Genomic DNA, 15,520 nt, shown 5'->3' with positions numbered 1-15,520 from the left:
CAAGCCCATCAATACACAATTTTAAAGAAGGTAGTCGGCAGCAGTTGAAAGTCCTTGAAAAAAAAATATAAAAAACTACACCCAACTCTTCTTTTACAGGGTTTCTTTTTACACGGATTTGAAGTTACACGGATGAGAAAAACTTTTTTTTGTAAAAAATTTTTAATCTACTACGGTTTGTAATTATGTTTGTTTTTACTACCCTTAGCACCATTGTTGAAATGAACATACTTAGTAGTAACAGGGAAATCCCCTTATTCGATAACTCTTTCCTACACATTTTGTTCGCATGATATTTACATTACTGAAGTGGATATCTCCAGCGATGATACCGACCTTAGTCCAGTTCGTCGCTAACAATTGCGCTTGTTATCAAGTAGCGACGAATAATTATGTAGCTATGTAAATATTTGTTCCTTATTTCTATTCTAATTTTTCTGTTCTTAGTTCTGGATTAACAGATTTCTTTTGCTTTTTGCATGCTCTACCAATTTTTCACCTGTATCAATTATGTATATTAAGTTCTAATGCTCAACAAAATGCCATATGAACATACAATTTGTATGCACATCTCAAATTTTATAGTCTTCAACTTTTTTTGCACGTTTTTTCGAAGTAAATATAGTTCTTTATTTCATCGTAACCGGTTATCAGATGACATGGAACGTATCCCCCATTTTACTATAGGAAACGCCTCTTTTTTTACACGGATTTCTGAGGAACGTATCTACCGTCTAAGTAGTATGTTTTGGCTGGTATATCTGGATATATGTATGTACTTACAACTTCGAAATATTTATTGGCCGAGAAAACAACAGCATCAATAGACTTCCTGAAGAAATTGATTTGGGATCAAGTCCCAACTTAGTTATAATAGAATATTACTAAAGGATTTTCCCCCACAAAAAAAATAAAAAGTTTTTTTTTTGTAATTACTACACATCTTTTGCCACCTATGCAAATGTGAAATTTACTCACTGGGAACAGTTGGTTGATAAGAAATTTGGCCAGAAAATAACGGTCGCTTGCACAAACGTTCTATCTAAGTAAGTATAACAAATTCATGGGGGTGTTAATTTGCTAGATTACTTTATAGGCCGATACAAAATTAAAATACGCTTTAAGATGTGGTATATACGATATTTTTATCGTTTAGTTGACACGGCTATAGTAAATGCTTGGCTGTTATATAAACGAGTGGAAAAAAACACGAAATACAGTCACAGACAGTTTGTAGGTAGGTAAAGTAGGTAAAACGCACTGTAAAATGGGGAAAGCTGTAATACCATGTAGAATTATCAAAAAATATTTGATTAAAGATAAAATATTGTATATATTTGCCACATATAAGTTTGATCCTTATACTTTATTTCTAAAGAAAACACCAGAAAAATGACCCCATCACTGAAAATGGATTACGGTTGGACCACGTGGATCACTGGCCAATATGGGTGGACACTCGAGTCACTTGCAAATTTGTGACGGATATACGTGCATATTTTGAAATTAATTTATGTTTCAGCAAATTAAGACATTGTTTCGAAAATTTACATATCGAATAAATTTACATTTATTGCAAAAGTAATGAATTTACTTCTGTCCACTTTTATTCAATAAAATAAAGAGCATATCCATACAGTAAGTTCCTTGTAAATTAATTAGGTTTGCTGCATGATATTGCATATATGCAATGTTACGTAATTCTACCGCTAGAAACATTGCAACCATAAAATTTATAATTTGTCATCTTATAATAGCCCACATTAAGAATCTGATTTCAAAATTTTTTTATTCTCACGAAAATTAAACCATGCAACGAAGGGTTAAGCCGCGGATAGAGCGCATTAAGTCCTCTGCAGGTGCAGATTCAAAGTGTAAACACAATGGCTACGACAGACTGCAAACTACATCTGTCAAATATTAAAATACACACGTTCTTATGGGCAGTGCTATTTTGACAGCTGCACGACTACGCGACTGCAGGCCGACAGTTGTCGTTCTCGCTAACTTCAATATCCTCCTATTTTTGCCAACGACAGTACGACGACAGTAGAGTTGACAGTAGAATGGAAGATAGAAAAGGAGGTAGAGTGGTGATGCCACTAATATGTAAAATGTAAAATTATTCACACAGCTCTAACAAACTTGATGATATTTTACAAATAAAAGCATAAACTAGCTATATTATAGTTCTATTATATCATTTGTAATAACAATTGATAATTTAAAGCAAAAATATTGACCTATTTACTTATTTTTTTGCATAAAAAATTTCACTTTGAACAAAATATTAAAATTTCATTGAAGTGAAAGGTATTAGTATGGCTACAACGAAATTGTGTACATACAAAATGGACAACTGCGTTGTTTTGTGTACATGCCGGCCATTGTGTTGTTGTTGCGTCTCAAAATGTACATGTAGTAAGATGAACAACGACTTTTCAGTTCACTGTCGTGCCGCTGCAGTCTGTCGTAGCCATTGTGTTTATACTTTCAGATGCAGTTTCAGTTGCCCTAAGCAAATGAAACATTTTTCGGGCGGTGTTTCGAATGTTTTAGTACTTATAGTTACGGTAGTGTCAAAGGTTATTAAGAACGTTCTATTCAATTTTGTTTCATTTAAAATGTTTCTTCCTGATATATATATAGCTCCATCTTTAATTATATGTGTTTACTTATGTTTTTCCTTAATTTTTGTACAATTAGCTCGTTTGTTATTTAAAAGATTTACAAAGCAAGTTTCAGTTTTATTAAGTTTACAAAAAATATTGTTTTATTCTATTTTACATATATATATATATATATATATATATATAAAAAATAAAGTATGTATGTATGTTCCGGGTAGGCTCCGAAACGGCTAGACCAATTTCAATGAAGCTTTCAGGAAATTTTTAGATTGACCTGACGAGTAATCCTATAAAGTTTGGTGACGATCGGAGCACTTTTTTTTTTAACTGCCAAATACAGTTTTTATTTACTATTATGATATTCTGTTGTTTTATAACCCAAATTTGTGTTGAAACATGCGTTGTGGATACATATGCCAATATGAAACATATTTAAGTACAATGGAGTATATCGAAGTATTCTGAAATACATTAAAGTAAATAATTAAGGATTTTTAGGAATTCCAGGTAAGTTGTAGCGCCGCGAATGTATCCGTTTACTGATGCGTTTACAATTCCAGGTAATTCAAGGTAATTACAGGAATACCAGGTATTTCCATATATACTACTGTGCCCAAAAAATAATGACATTGTATTTATTTTGAAAATTCTTTATTTATTCTTTCAAATCAATTTCATCCCCTTCAAAGTAATCCCCTCCCGATGCAATGCACTTATGCCAACGGATTTTCCAATCTTCGAAACACTGGTTGTAGTCACTTTCCGGGATGGCCTTTAGTTCCGTCTTCGCTGCGGCTTGAATCTCCTCTATCGTATAAAAACGGTGTCCCCGGAGCGGTCTTTTGAGCTTGGTGAACAGCCAGAAGTCGCACGGCGCCAGATCAGGTGAACACGGTGGTTGCGGAACGATATGGGTTGAGTTTTTGGCGAAAAGATCACGAATTACGAGGGCAGTATGGGATGGTGCATTATCGTGGTGTAAAAACCAAGAATTGTCTTTCCACAATTCCGACCTTTTTAGGCGAATAGCGTTACGCAAACGACGCATAACGTTCAAATAATATTCCTTGTTGACTGTTTGACCGGTTGGAAGGAATACTTAATGCACAACACCACGATAATCGAAGAAAACAGTCAACATGACCTTGATTTTTGAGCGACTTTGGCGCGATTTTTTTGGTCTCGGCTCTCTTTTGGCACGATATTCGCTCGATTGATCGGTTGTTTCGGGGTCGTAAGCATAGATCCAAGTCTGATCGCCAGTTATAATGCATTTCATGACACCCTGGTAGTCGGAAAGCATCGTTTCACATACATCAACGCGACGCCTTTTTCCCAAAAAATTCAAAGTTTTCGGTACCAGTCGAGATTTTACGCGCTTGAGGCCCAAAACATCCTTCAAAATGGTATTCGCTGAGCCTTTTGATATGTCAACTTCATCAGCAAGGTCTCTAATTGTTAATCGGCGGTTTTTCAACACCAAATCTTTGATTTGTTGAACGTAAGCTTCGTCGGTTGAGGTTGATGGTCGCCCTGGACCCTCTTCGTCTTCGACACGTTTACGGCCGGCTTGGAACTCACCATTTTTTTTAGACATAGCCTCATCACCAAAGGCTTTCTGCACCATCCTCAACGTATCAGCAGCAGAAAATTGATTCCGTAAACAAAATTTAATGCAAAGAATTTGCTCAACAAATTTCGACATCGCAAAAAACGAAAAACTCACTTTTAGCAGCTCACAAAACGACACGTATCTCAAACACTAATGAATATTTTGACATGAAATTTGACATAAATATGACTGACAGTACTACTAACCTAAAAATAATTCCCCAAATCCTTCTACGCGCGCAGTTTAAATTCAAATGTCACCTTTTGGGCACAGTAGTTAATGTATATACCCGCGAATGTATCCGTTTCTCAGTGAAGATATTCTTAGGCAATCGCGTGTAACTGATCCTAACCAAGAGTACTCTGCCAATATTTTCAGCAAAGCTTTACTACTGATTGAGGATATATGCTTATCAATTAATAACAAAGTCCTTAGTCAACTTGGAATGCCAGCATTGATAAGAACCAAAGACAATATTGATGACAGTTATCTCATGAGAGAGCAGCTCTACGATGTGCAGCAGTTACAACATTATGTAGATACTCATGTAAAACTACTGATGCCGGATCAAAAAAATGCTTATGACAAAATCATGCAGCGTGTAACAAACGAGATAGGCGGAATATTTTTTCTTGATACACCAGGGGGAACAGGCAAAACATACCTGATGAATTTGATACTGGCGTCCATTCGAATGCAGAAATGGATTGCACTCGCAGTGGCATAATCAGGAATTGCATCAACGCTCTTGGATGGTGGACGCACTACACATTCAGCACTCAAACTTCCCTTAAACTTAAACCTAACAGAAACACTAACTTGCAAAATTGGCAAAAATTCTGGTATGGATAAAGTTCTCAAAACGTGTAAAATTATAATTTGGGACGAATGTACAATGGCCCATAAACTCGAAGCGCTTGATAAGACCCTGCGCGATTTTAGAGGAAATGACAAACTAATGGGAGGTGCTCTTATTCTTCTTGCTGGTGACTTCCGTCAAACTTTGCCGGTTATTCCGCGTTCAACTCCCGCAGATGAGCTAAACGCTTGTTTGAAATATTCATATCTTTGGAGGAGAGTCGAGAAAATCACACTATCAACGAACATGCGTGTTTATTTACAGCAAGACTCATCTGCTCAAACATTTTCGCAACAACTTTTAGACATAAGGAACGGCCAAATTCCAATTGATCCTACAACAAATGACATTTCTTTTCCACAGGATTTTTGTCAAGTGCAACCAAATATTCAAGCTGTTGTCGAAAAGTATTTCCAAATTTAATAATTATTTACAAAAATTCGAATTGGCTTTATAAACGCGCATTTTTAGCCAAAGAATGATGACGTTAACAAACTCAATGATCAAATTCAATTGAAACTTCCCGGCGAAGAAATCAATTATAAGTCAATCGACACGGTAACAGACGAAGAACAAGCTGAGTTTTAACAAACTGATGAGTCTGCTGTGTGAAATGAACATCGCTCATATTGTATATATTTATAATTACAAGCTTTTTGTTCTATTAATTTAATTTATCTAGTTTCCAGCACAAGAAAATACATCAATCAGATCAATCATGTTGTGATAGACTGAACCCACGTCTCCAGTGTTCTAGACGTGCGTACGCTCCGAGGTCCTAAGATCGACTAGGACCACTATCTTGCTGCAGCCAAGATTCGCACCCGCCTCTGTGCAGCAAAAAACGCACGTCAACAAACATAAGGAAGGTTCGACGTCGAGAAGCTGCAATCACAACAGACAGCAGAACGATTTTCTACTCGGCTTCAACTCCTGCTCTCTGAGAGCACTCGTCAACAACTCGGTATAAGGGAACTGTGGGACGGCATTTCAAACTCCTTACGTGCAGTTCCAACCGAAACCATTGGTTTTCGGAAAATGCAAAAGAACAGCTGGTACAACGAGGAGTGTCGTGTCGCAGCGGAGAGAAAACAGACTGCCTACCTCGCAACGTTACGATCGAACACAACACTTGCGAGATGGGATAGATACCGAGAGTTGAAAAGGGAAGCGAGACGCATTTGAAGACAGAAAAAGGAAGACGCTGAAATGCGTGAGTACGAAGAGCTTGATAAGCTGGCCGACGGGGGAATGCTCGAAAATTCTACGAAAAAATGCGGCGGCTTACAGAAGGTTTCAAGACCGGAGCATACTCCTGTAGAACCCCCAAAGGTGATCTAGTGACCGATGCCCAGAGCATACTTAAATTATGCAGGGAACACTTCTCCAGCCTGCTGAATGGCAGTGAATGCACAACCCCAGGAGAAAGCGAACCCGATTCCCCAATCGATGACGATGGAGCAGACGTTCCATTGCCCGACCATGAAGAAGTTCGAATAGCAATTGCCCGCCTGAAGAACAACAAAGCGGCAGGGGCCGACGGATTGCCGGCCGAGCTATTCAAACACGGCGGCGAAGAACTTATAAGGAGCATGCATCAGCTTCTTTGTACAATATGGTCGGACGAAAGCATACCCAACGATTGGAATTTAAGTGTTCTATGCCCAATCCATAAAAAAGGAGACCCAACAATCTGCGCCAACTACCGTGGGATTAGCCTCCTCAACATCGCATATAAGGTTCTATCGAGCGTGTTGTGTGAAAGATTAGAGCCCATCGTCAACAAACTGATTGGACCTTATCAGTGTGGCTTCAGACCTGGAAAATCAACAATCGACCAGATATTCACCATGCGCCGAATCTTGGAAAAGGCCCGTGAAAGAAGAATCGACACACACCACCTCATCGTCGATTTCAAAGCTGCTTTCGACAGCACGAAAAGGAGCTGCCTTTATGCCGCGATGTTTGAATTTAGTATCCCCGCAAAACTAATACGGCTGTGTAAACTGACGTTGAGTAACACCAAAAGCTCTGTCAGGAACGGGAAGGACCTCTCCGAGCCGTTTCAGACAAGGCGATTCCCTATCGTGTGACTTCTTCAACCTGCTTCTGGAGAAAATAGTTCGAGCTGCAGAACTAAATAGAGAAGGTACCATCTTCTATAAGAGTGTACAGCTGCTGGCGTACGCCGATGATATTGATATTATCGGCCTCAACACCCGCGCCGTTAGTTCTGCTTTCTCCAGGCTGGACAAGGAAGCACAGAAAATGGGTCTGGCAGTGAACGAGGGCAAAACGAAATATCTCCTGTCATCAAACAAACAGTCGTCGCACTCGCGACTTGGCACTCACGTCACTGTTGACAGTCATAACTTTGAAGTTGTAGATAATTTCGTCTATTTAGGAACCAGTATTAACACCAACAACAATGTCAGCCTGGAAATCCAACGCATGATTTCTCTTGCCAGCAGGTGCTACTTCGGACTGAGTAGGCAATTGAAAAGGAAAGTCCTCTCTCGACGAACAAAAGCTAAACTCTATAGGTCGCTTGGGCGAGAGAAAAATTCTGCGAAAGATTTTTGGTCCTTTGCGCATTGGCCACGGCGAATATCGCATTCGATGGAATGATGAGCTGTACGAGATATACGACGACATTGACATAGTTCAGCGAATTAAAAGACAGCGGCTACGCTGGCCAGGTCATGTTGTCCGGATGGATGAAAACACTCCAGCTCTGAAAGTATTCGACGCAGTACCCGCCGGGGAAAGCAGAGGAAGAGGAAGACCTCCACTCCGTTGGAAAGACCAAGTGGAGAAGGACCTGGCTTCGATTGGAATATCCAATTGGCGCAATGTAGCGAAGAAACGACTGGCGCGCTGTTGTTAACTCGGCTATAATCGCGTAAGCGGTGTCTACGCCAATTAAGAAGAAGAAGAAGTTGCCGCTGACTTATAGTTTTAAAGATATTTGCACTTAAAGTTAAAAAGTTGACAACTTTTAAATTGATAATTTGTATATTGTGAATAACTTTTTCATTTATATTATGCATTTTTCACTTAGTAACACTTCACTATAACGTTTCTGTATATTAATTTTATAATATTTATTGATAGTAGTATCCTTGGCAACCCTGGAGCGAAGTCAAGTGAATTGAAGTGTGATAGAATAATATTCAATAAATTCAAAATTTTAAAGATTTACAACAATTAAATTAACAAGTTTTTGTTTCTATACGGAATTGCATTTTACGTAGATTGCCTGGAAGTTAAAGTGCGGTGAGATGATCGAGTGGATAGGCTGTTGCACCTGCTAAAAGTTTTTTAGTGGATGTAAGGCTACCTATTTTCGTTTTCTTTTTTTCTTATTGGACTTTGACCAGCAAAAGAGAATCTCAAAACTCACTACCTAGTATAAGCTTTATTTATCTAATACAAGAACCAATTATATTTGCGTTATTTATAGTTAAGCTTTTACCTGTATTAGATCAGCCTAAAAGTATACACCGAAATTGGTAAATGTTTTATCTAATAGTTGCCACATAGTTTTTTTTATTAAATAATGGCTCATTATGAAAAATGTCCGAACGCCTCCACCTGGTGGTGGCAAAACATCTGAAAACCCAGAAACTACGGCAAATAAACTAAATCATTATGAAACAATTATAAACCAACAATCCAGGCAGTTGGAAACAATAGAGCAATTATGCGCCGAATTAAAGAAAGAGATAGCGTTTCTCAAAGCCGAAAGTCAAAACCTAAAAACAAAGAATTTAAGTCCTACAAATAACGAAATAAATGCTGAATTGTATGCAACAGATGAGGAACAGCTTGCCCGCGAAACATATTGGATTTTGAAAAAAAGGTCCAGTAAAAAAAGGAAAGCTGAACTATCTTCTCAGCTTGTGGTTCCAGCGACATCAAATACCATAAGAGAAGTCGGAAGAAATCAAACAGAAACTAAAATCTCACGACCTCCTACAATAATGATATCGGGTGACTGTGAATACCAGAAAAAATATAAAATTACGAATGATGAGGCAAAAAAAGCATTTACTATTAAGCTTCTAAATAATAATACATACAAAATCAATACATCAGACTCTGATGATTATAGAAAGTTAACCAAAACTCTGTCTACACAAAATTTACCGTGGTTTTCTTATGAAAATAAGCAATCTCGTCCAATTAAGGTAATAGTTAAAAATTTAAATCACTCAAACGAGCCAAAGGCTATATTATCAGACCTCCACAAGAAGGGATTCAAAGCAATAAACGCAGTCAAAAAACTGAAGTGGAAAACGAAAGAGCCGTTAGATATGTTTCTTCTTACTTTCGATGCAAAAGAAAATATAAATAACATATATGCAATAAAAACCATATTGCATTCGGTTGTTGCCATTGAGGTCGTAAAGCAGTCAAAGCTCATACCACAATGCAAATTGTGTCAATCATATAGACATACTCAAAACTATTGTGGTAAGCAAGCAAGATGTGTGAAGTGTTCGGGAAAGCATAAGACCATAGAGAGTCAAAAACCTAATCACAATCAACCAAAATGTTGTAACTGTGGTGAGGCTCATCCTGCTAACTACAGAGGATGCGTAGTTGCGAAAGAACTGCAAAAGATTCGTGACCAAAGAACTGGTACAAAGAAAAACGATCCACGTCCTAAAAGCTCGGTTGTAAAAGATACCAAAAGCCTTCCAAAAAACGCAATACGCCAACCAATGGCTGAAAATAAAGTTACAACAGCAAATGAGCTAACTTATTCGCAAGTTGTAAAAGAGAACACTTGTTCAAATGATGCTAGCATTCTTCAACAAATCTTAGAAAAGCTTACAAAACAAAATGAGTTTACCATGGCACTTGTGAAGAGGCTTCAGAAGCTTGAAAAAGCATTACAAAAAAATAAGTAAATATGACAAAATTCTTAAAAATTATGCTATGGAACGCAAACGGCCTTACTAAACACCAAAATGAGCTAGAAACAATACTCACTACTGAAAAAATTGACGTATGCTTAATATCTGAGACCCATTTTAGCAAGCAAACTTACCTAAAATTCAGAAACTTTGAAATGTATCATGCAATACATCCGAACAATTGTGCACGCGGAGGAGCTGCTATTATAATAAGAAGCAACATAAAACACCACGAAGAAAACAGCATATCTACAGATGAATTTCAAGCAATAACGGTCACGATAGATAGCGACAACAACTTGTCCCTTACAGCAGTTTACAGTCCCCCAAAACATGAAATAAAATGTCATGGCTATCTAGAACTGATCAATAGCCATAAAAACCGGGTAATGGGTGGTGATTATAGCGCGAAACATACTCACTGGGGCTCGAGGCTTATAACCACAAAGGGCAGAGAGCTATTGAATGCTCTTCAATTGTCTGGGTGCAGTATCATGTCTACTGGAACACCAACTTATTGGCCAACAGATCCACTTAAAACACCAGATCTTTTTGTTTTTTTATTACAAAACATATCTCCTCAAATTATATGTGCATAGAAAGACGTTTAGATATGACCTCTGACCATTCACCAGTATATTTAACACTACACGAAAGTGTTGTTATTAAGGAACCTCCACTTTCGCTAACAAATAAAAATACTGACTGGGAATGCTTTAAGCAAATGCTATCCAATGTTGATAGTCACGTAAAAATAAGTTGTAATTCCGAGCTAGATAACGAAATCATGAATTTGACAAATACAATTCAATATGCAGCCTGGAGTAGCACACCAACTAAAAGAAACGTCACAGCAGGTCATAAGTACACCAAAGAAATTAAAGAAATGGTAGCAGAAAAACGACGATTACGCCGAAAGTGGCAACAAACAAGATCTCCATCCGACAAAAGTTGTCTTAATTGTGTAAAAATTTGTGTAAAAAACTTACCAATAAGATAAAGGCATTTAAAAATATAATGCTAAGCAATTATCTGAAAATCTAACGACCATAGGAACGATTATTCACTTTGGAAGTGTACAAAATAATTTTCTCGACCCGTAACTCAGCATCATCCAATCAGAAAAGCAGACCTGATAAGGGCCAAGAGCGATATCGAGAAAGCAAATGCTTTTTCGGCATACCTTGAAGGTGTCTTCAAACCATATGCCACATCCAATGCAGCAGAAATGGAAACTCATTCTTACGAAAATTATACCGAAATTCCTCTAATAACTAAAGATGAGGTATGTGAAGAAATAAAAAAATTGAAGTCTAAGATATCGCCTGGGTTTGATCATATTACCAGTGAAATATTTAAACAGCCTTCTCACAACGTTATATGTAAAATTACTGCCATAATGAATGCTGCGGCACGATTCCGATTACTTTGGTGGCGGGTTAAAAAGACGAATTTACATATAAATGGGGTATGTGCGGATAGGGTAGCTTCTTCAGAGGAGGAATATCCAAAAATAATGTAAAAATAACTAATATTTTTTGAAATATTCACGTTTAAAGATTCAAAAGTTTGCACTAAGAAAACATGTTATTACTCTATGTTTCTCTACATTTTTTCACATTTTTCTCTTGTTGTATTTAAATATACACTTTAAAGATTGAAATAAGTTCACATTTCACTTTTATTTTGTAATATTTTACCTATATTTATTAATTTAAAAATCACTTAGAACACTCATCGTTGCAAAGGCTAGATTGTTTACAATTATGAGGAAAACGAGCGTTGCCACATCTCAAACACCGAATTTGTAGGATTCTTAACGATTTTTCTTTGTTTGTTCTTTTGCGTGATTCTTTTTTCTATATTAATTATAATAAAAAATACTTTCCAACAGTTTTCAAGTTATAATATTGAGTTGTGAAACCTTGTTCCATATACACATGTATATATACATATGTATACATATATACTATACATACATATGTATGTATATTTATAATATGCGATTTATGTTTAATAAAAATAAATAAGTAAAAATCTATAATAATATTGTAAAATTTATATCATATCGGGGTGACTGAAGTACTTTCGCGTAGTACTCATTTCTGCAATGGCGGCCTTCGGCCGCGCTTTAAAAAAATAACCCTGTTCGAGCGAATACCCGTGGTGACTGAAATACTTTCGCGTAGTACTCCTTTTGCGTAGGCGGCCTTCGGCCGCGCTTTAAAAAAATAACCCTGGTCGAGCGAATACCCGTGGTGACTGAAGTACTTTCGCGTAATACTCCTTTCTGCGTTGGCGGCCTTCGGCCGCGCTTTAAAAAAATAACCCTGGTCGAGCGAATACCCAGGGTCACTGAAGTACTTTCGCATAGTACTCCTTTCTGCGTTAAAATAAAAAAAATATATTGAGTTTCATTATAAAGTGGTTATATTTTTTGGTTATCTTGCACTAATATTCAAACAAAGTTTGAGTTTTCATTATAAAATGGTTAAATATTATTATATAATATTTGTTTATTAAATTAAATAAAGAACATATCCATATGAATGGATAGAGGAATTTTTGGGAAAAAAGGCATTTCAGCGAATTTCCTTATTATCATATGGCAGCGCTCCATTTCGTCGTAATTTTAGCACACACATGATGTTCACTACGAGTGTAAAATGTAATTTTTAAAATAAAGAGTTCTTCGGTAAAAAAACTGTTAAAAGTGTAAAATGTGAATTTATTTAAAAGTTTATAGTTTAAATTAATTAATTCGAAGTGAAAAATGTGAGTAAAGTGTGTTTAATGCAGTAAAATAGCTTGTTGAAATGCTCGAATTTTGGGAATTTTTGAATTTTAAGGTCGAATATCTCGTAAACTAAGCGTTTGCGGTACCTATAACCCTATATATTTTTTAATCAGGAGGACTTCCTCTTTCCAACGGTACCTTTAAATCGCGGCGCCAAAGAAATCGGAATTGTGCCAATGCTACCATAAATCTTCAATACGTTTCCATTTACTGGAAAACTGCAGAGGTGATTATGTTCAATAAACCTGGTAAGCCAGCGCATGAAATTACTTCGTATCGGCCCATATCTCTCCTGCCAATACTCTCAAAACTATTGGAAAAACTGCTTGCTGTGCGTATTAACAACATAATTGAAGAGCTGATACCAGCGCATCAGTTTGGCTTTCGAAAAAATCACTCCACTATTGAACAAGTACATAGAATAACACGAGTCATTGAAAATGCCTTCGAAGACAAAAAAATTTGCTCGGCCGTTTTTCTCGATGTGTCTAAAGCCTTTGATAAAGTTTGCCATGGCGGGCTCCTAAACAAAATTAAAATGCTTTTACCAAAAAAATATTACAATATTTTAAAATCATACCTTTCGGACCGAATTAAACATGGAGATATGTACTCTGATTTAAAGGAAATAAAGGCTGGTGTTCCTCAGGGTAGTGTATTAGGACCCATTCTTTACCTACTTTTTACGTGCGATCTACCACCTGACGACAATTGTATTACAGCAACATTTGCAGATGATACTGCGGTTCTGTCTGACGGCAAAACACAAACTGCATCAATTGCAAAATTGCAGGAACATTTAAACAAAATATTTGAATGGACAGCTAAATGGCGAATAAAATTCAACGAGACTAAATCAATACACATTGATTTCACATACAACAATACTAGATATATGCCTCTGTACTTAAACGGTGTGCAAATATCATGTCATAATACCGCGAAATACCTAGGCATGACCCTGAACACAAAACTTAGATGGAGTGCACATGTCAAAAATAAAAAAGAAGAATTAGAAATAAAATTCAGAAACTTGTATATAACACATATAACAAAATTCTAGTCTACAAGTTTGGACTTATGGGATACAACTTTGGGGCTGCTCAAGTCCTAGCATTGTTGCACAAGTCCAGCGATTTCAAAACAAAGTTTTAAGATGCGCCGTCAATGCGCCTTGGTATGTTCGCAGTCACGTTCTTGAACGCGATCTCGAAATTGACTCAGTTGCTGCATCAATTAAAAAATGTGCAAAGTCTCATATGGAAAGACTTTTCTGAACATGTGAACACTGAAGCCAGGGTTCTTGTCACTCGAAGTGAATGGAAAGAAAGGCTTAAGCGCAAAAAACCGTACCACCTTATACAGTAACTAGATTCTCTGCAATTTATACGCAGAGCACCATTAACTATTTTGTATTATCCAATAAGCAAAACAAATTGTTCCTTAGTTTATTTTATGTTAACTAGTTACAATGGCATTGGTTAAAAAAAAAATATTGAATATAAAGCTTTATTTTAATTATTTTGTTTTAGTTAAATTCACTGCATATGCCCAATAAGAATAGGGTTGCATACTAGCAAATAAATGGTATTGCCATATCTGCCTAGTTGTCAACAAAAGAAAATAAGCAAATACATAAATGGAAAACGCAAAAATCTTAAGCAATTTTTTATAAAAGAAAAAAAGTTGCAGAAAGGAGTTTTACGCGAAAGAACTCTGAACACCCCGGTGTTAGACCGACCAGGGTTATTTTTTTTGAAGCGTTAAAATTTAGTTAAAATCCATTTATTCATAAAATAAGAAAATGGTTGTAAACAAGCAAAAAATTAGTGTTACCATATGAGGTCGGCTTTAATATACCATCCCACGATTCCAGGGTTAAAAGTGGTATGGTTGGATAGAGCTGATGCTCCAGATTAAGAAAATTCATAATTATAGCCGCCGCAAACTTTTAGTTTTCGAGATATTTGCATTTTAAGTTGAAAATTTCGCTAATTTCAATTTGCAATTTCTTCATTTATAGTAACTTTTTCTTTCATATTATGCACTTTTTATACACTTACATTACTCTACAATATTTCTACATATTGTTTTTTTTATTATTATTTTAGATATTTGCTTAAAATAAGCATTTTATATTTTACATAAATATTATTACACGCACAATAACAATAAGTGTTCCGTTTCTTCGGCCGCGCTTCACAAAAAAAAAATAACCCTGGTCGGCTCAACACCGGGGTGTATAAATTTTTTTTCGCGTAGAACTCCTTTTTGCGTGGGCGGCCTTTGGCCGCGCTTCAAAAAAAATAACCCTGGTCGGTCTAACACCGGGGTGTTCAGAGTTCTTTCGCGTAGAACTCCTTTCTGCAACTTTTTTTCTTTTATAAAAAATTGCTTAAGATTTTTGCGTTTTCCATTTATGTATTTGCTTATTTTCTTTTGTTGACAACTAGGCAGATATGGCAATACCATTTATTTGCTAGTATGCAACCCTATTCTTATTGGGCATATGCAGTGAATTTAACTAAAACAAAATAATTAAAATAAAGCTTTATATTCAATATTTTTTTTTTAACCAATGCCATTGTAACTAGTTAACATAAAATAAACTAAGGAACAATTTGTTTTGCTTATTGGATAATACAAAATAGTTAATGGTGCTCTGCGTATAAATTGCAGAGAATCTGGTTACTGTATGAG

General features: G+C 36.4%; 1 protein-coding gene across 1 annotated transcript in view; it reads right to left on the bottom strand.

The window, feature by feature from the left end:
- The window catches only part of LOC120779906 (ATP-binding cassette sub-family D member), a 25,775-nt gene extending 20,793 nt beyond the window's left edge, over positions 1-4,982 (bottom strand). Inside the window, exon 1 of the mRNA XM_040112253.1 lies at positions 4,907-4,982. Within this exon, the coding sequence (XP_039968187.1) occupies positions 4,907-4,982 (76 nt within the window). The remainder of the gene's footprint in view (positions 1-4,906) is intronic.
- Positions 4,983-15,520: the final 10,538 nt, after the last annotated feature.

The sequence above is a fragment of the Bactrocera tryoni genome, unplaced genomic scaffold (assembly GCF_016617805.1).
Source record: "Bactrocera tryoni isolate S06 unplaced genomic scaffold, CSIRO_BtryS06_freeze2 scaffold_11, whole genome shotgun sequence".
Classification (NCBI taxonomy): Eukaryota; Metazoa; Arthropoda; class Insecta; order Diptera; family Tephritidae; genus Bactrocera; species Bactrocera tryoni.
The sequence above is the reverse complement of the archived record's forward strand: the minus strand, read 5'-3'. Positions and strand labels throughout refer to the sequence as shown.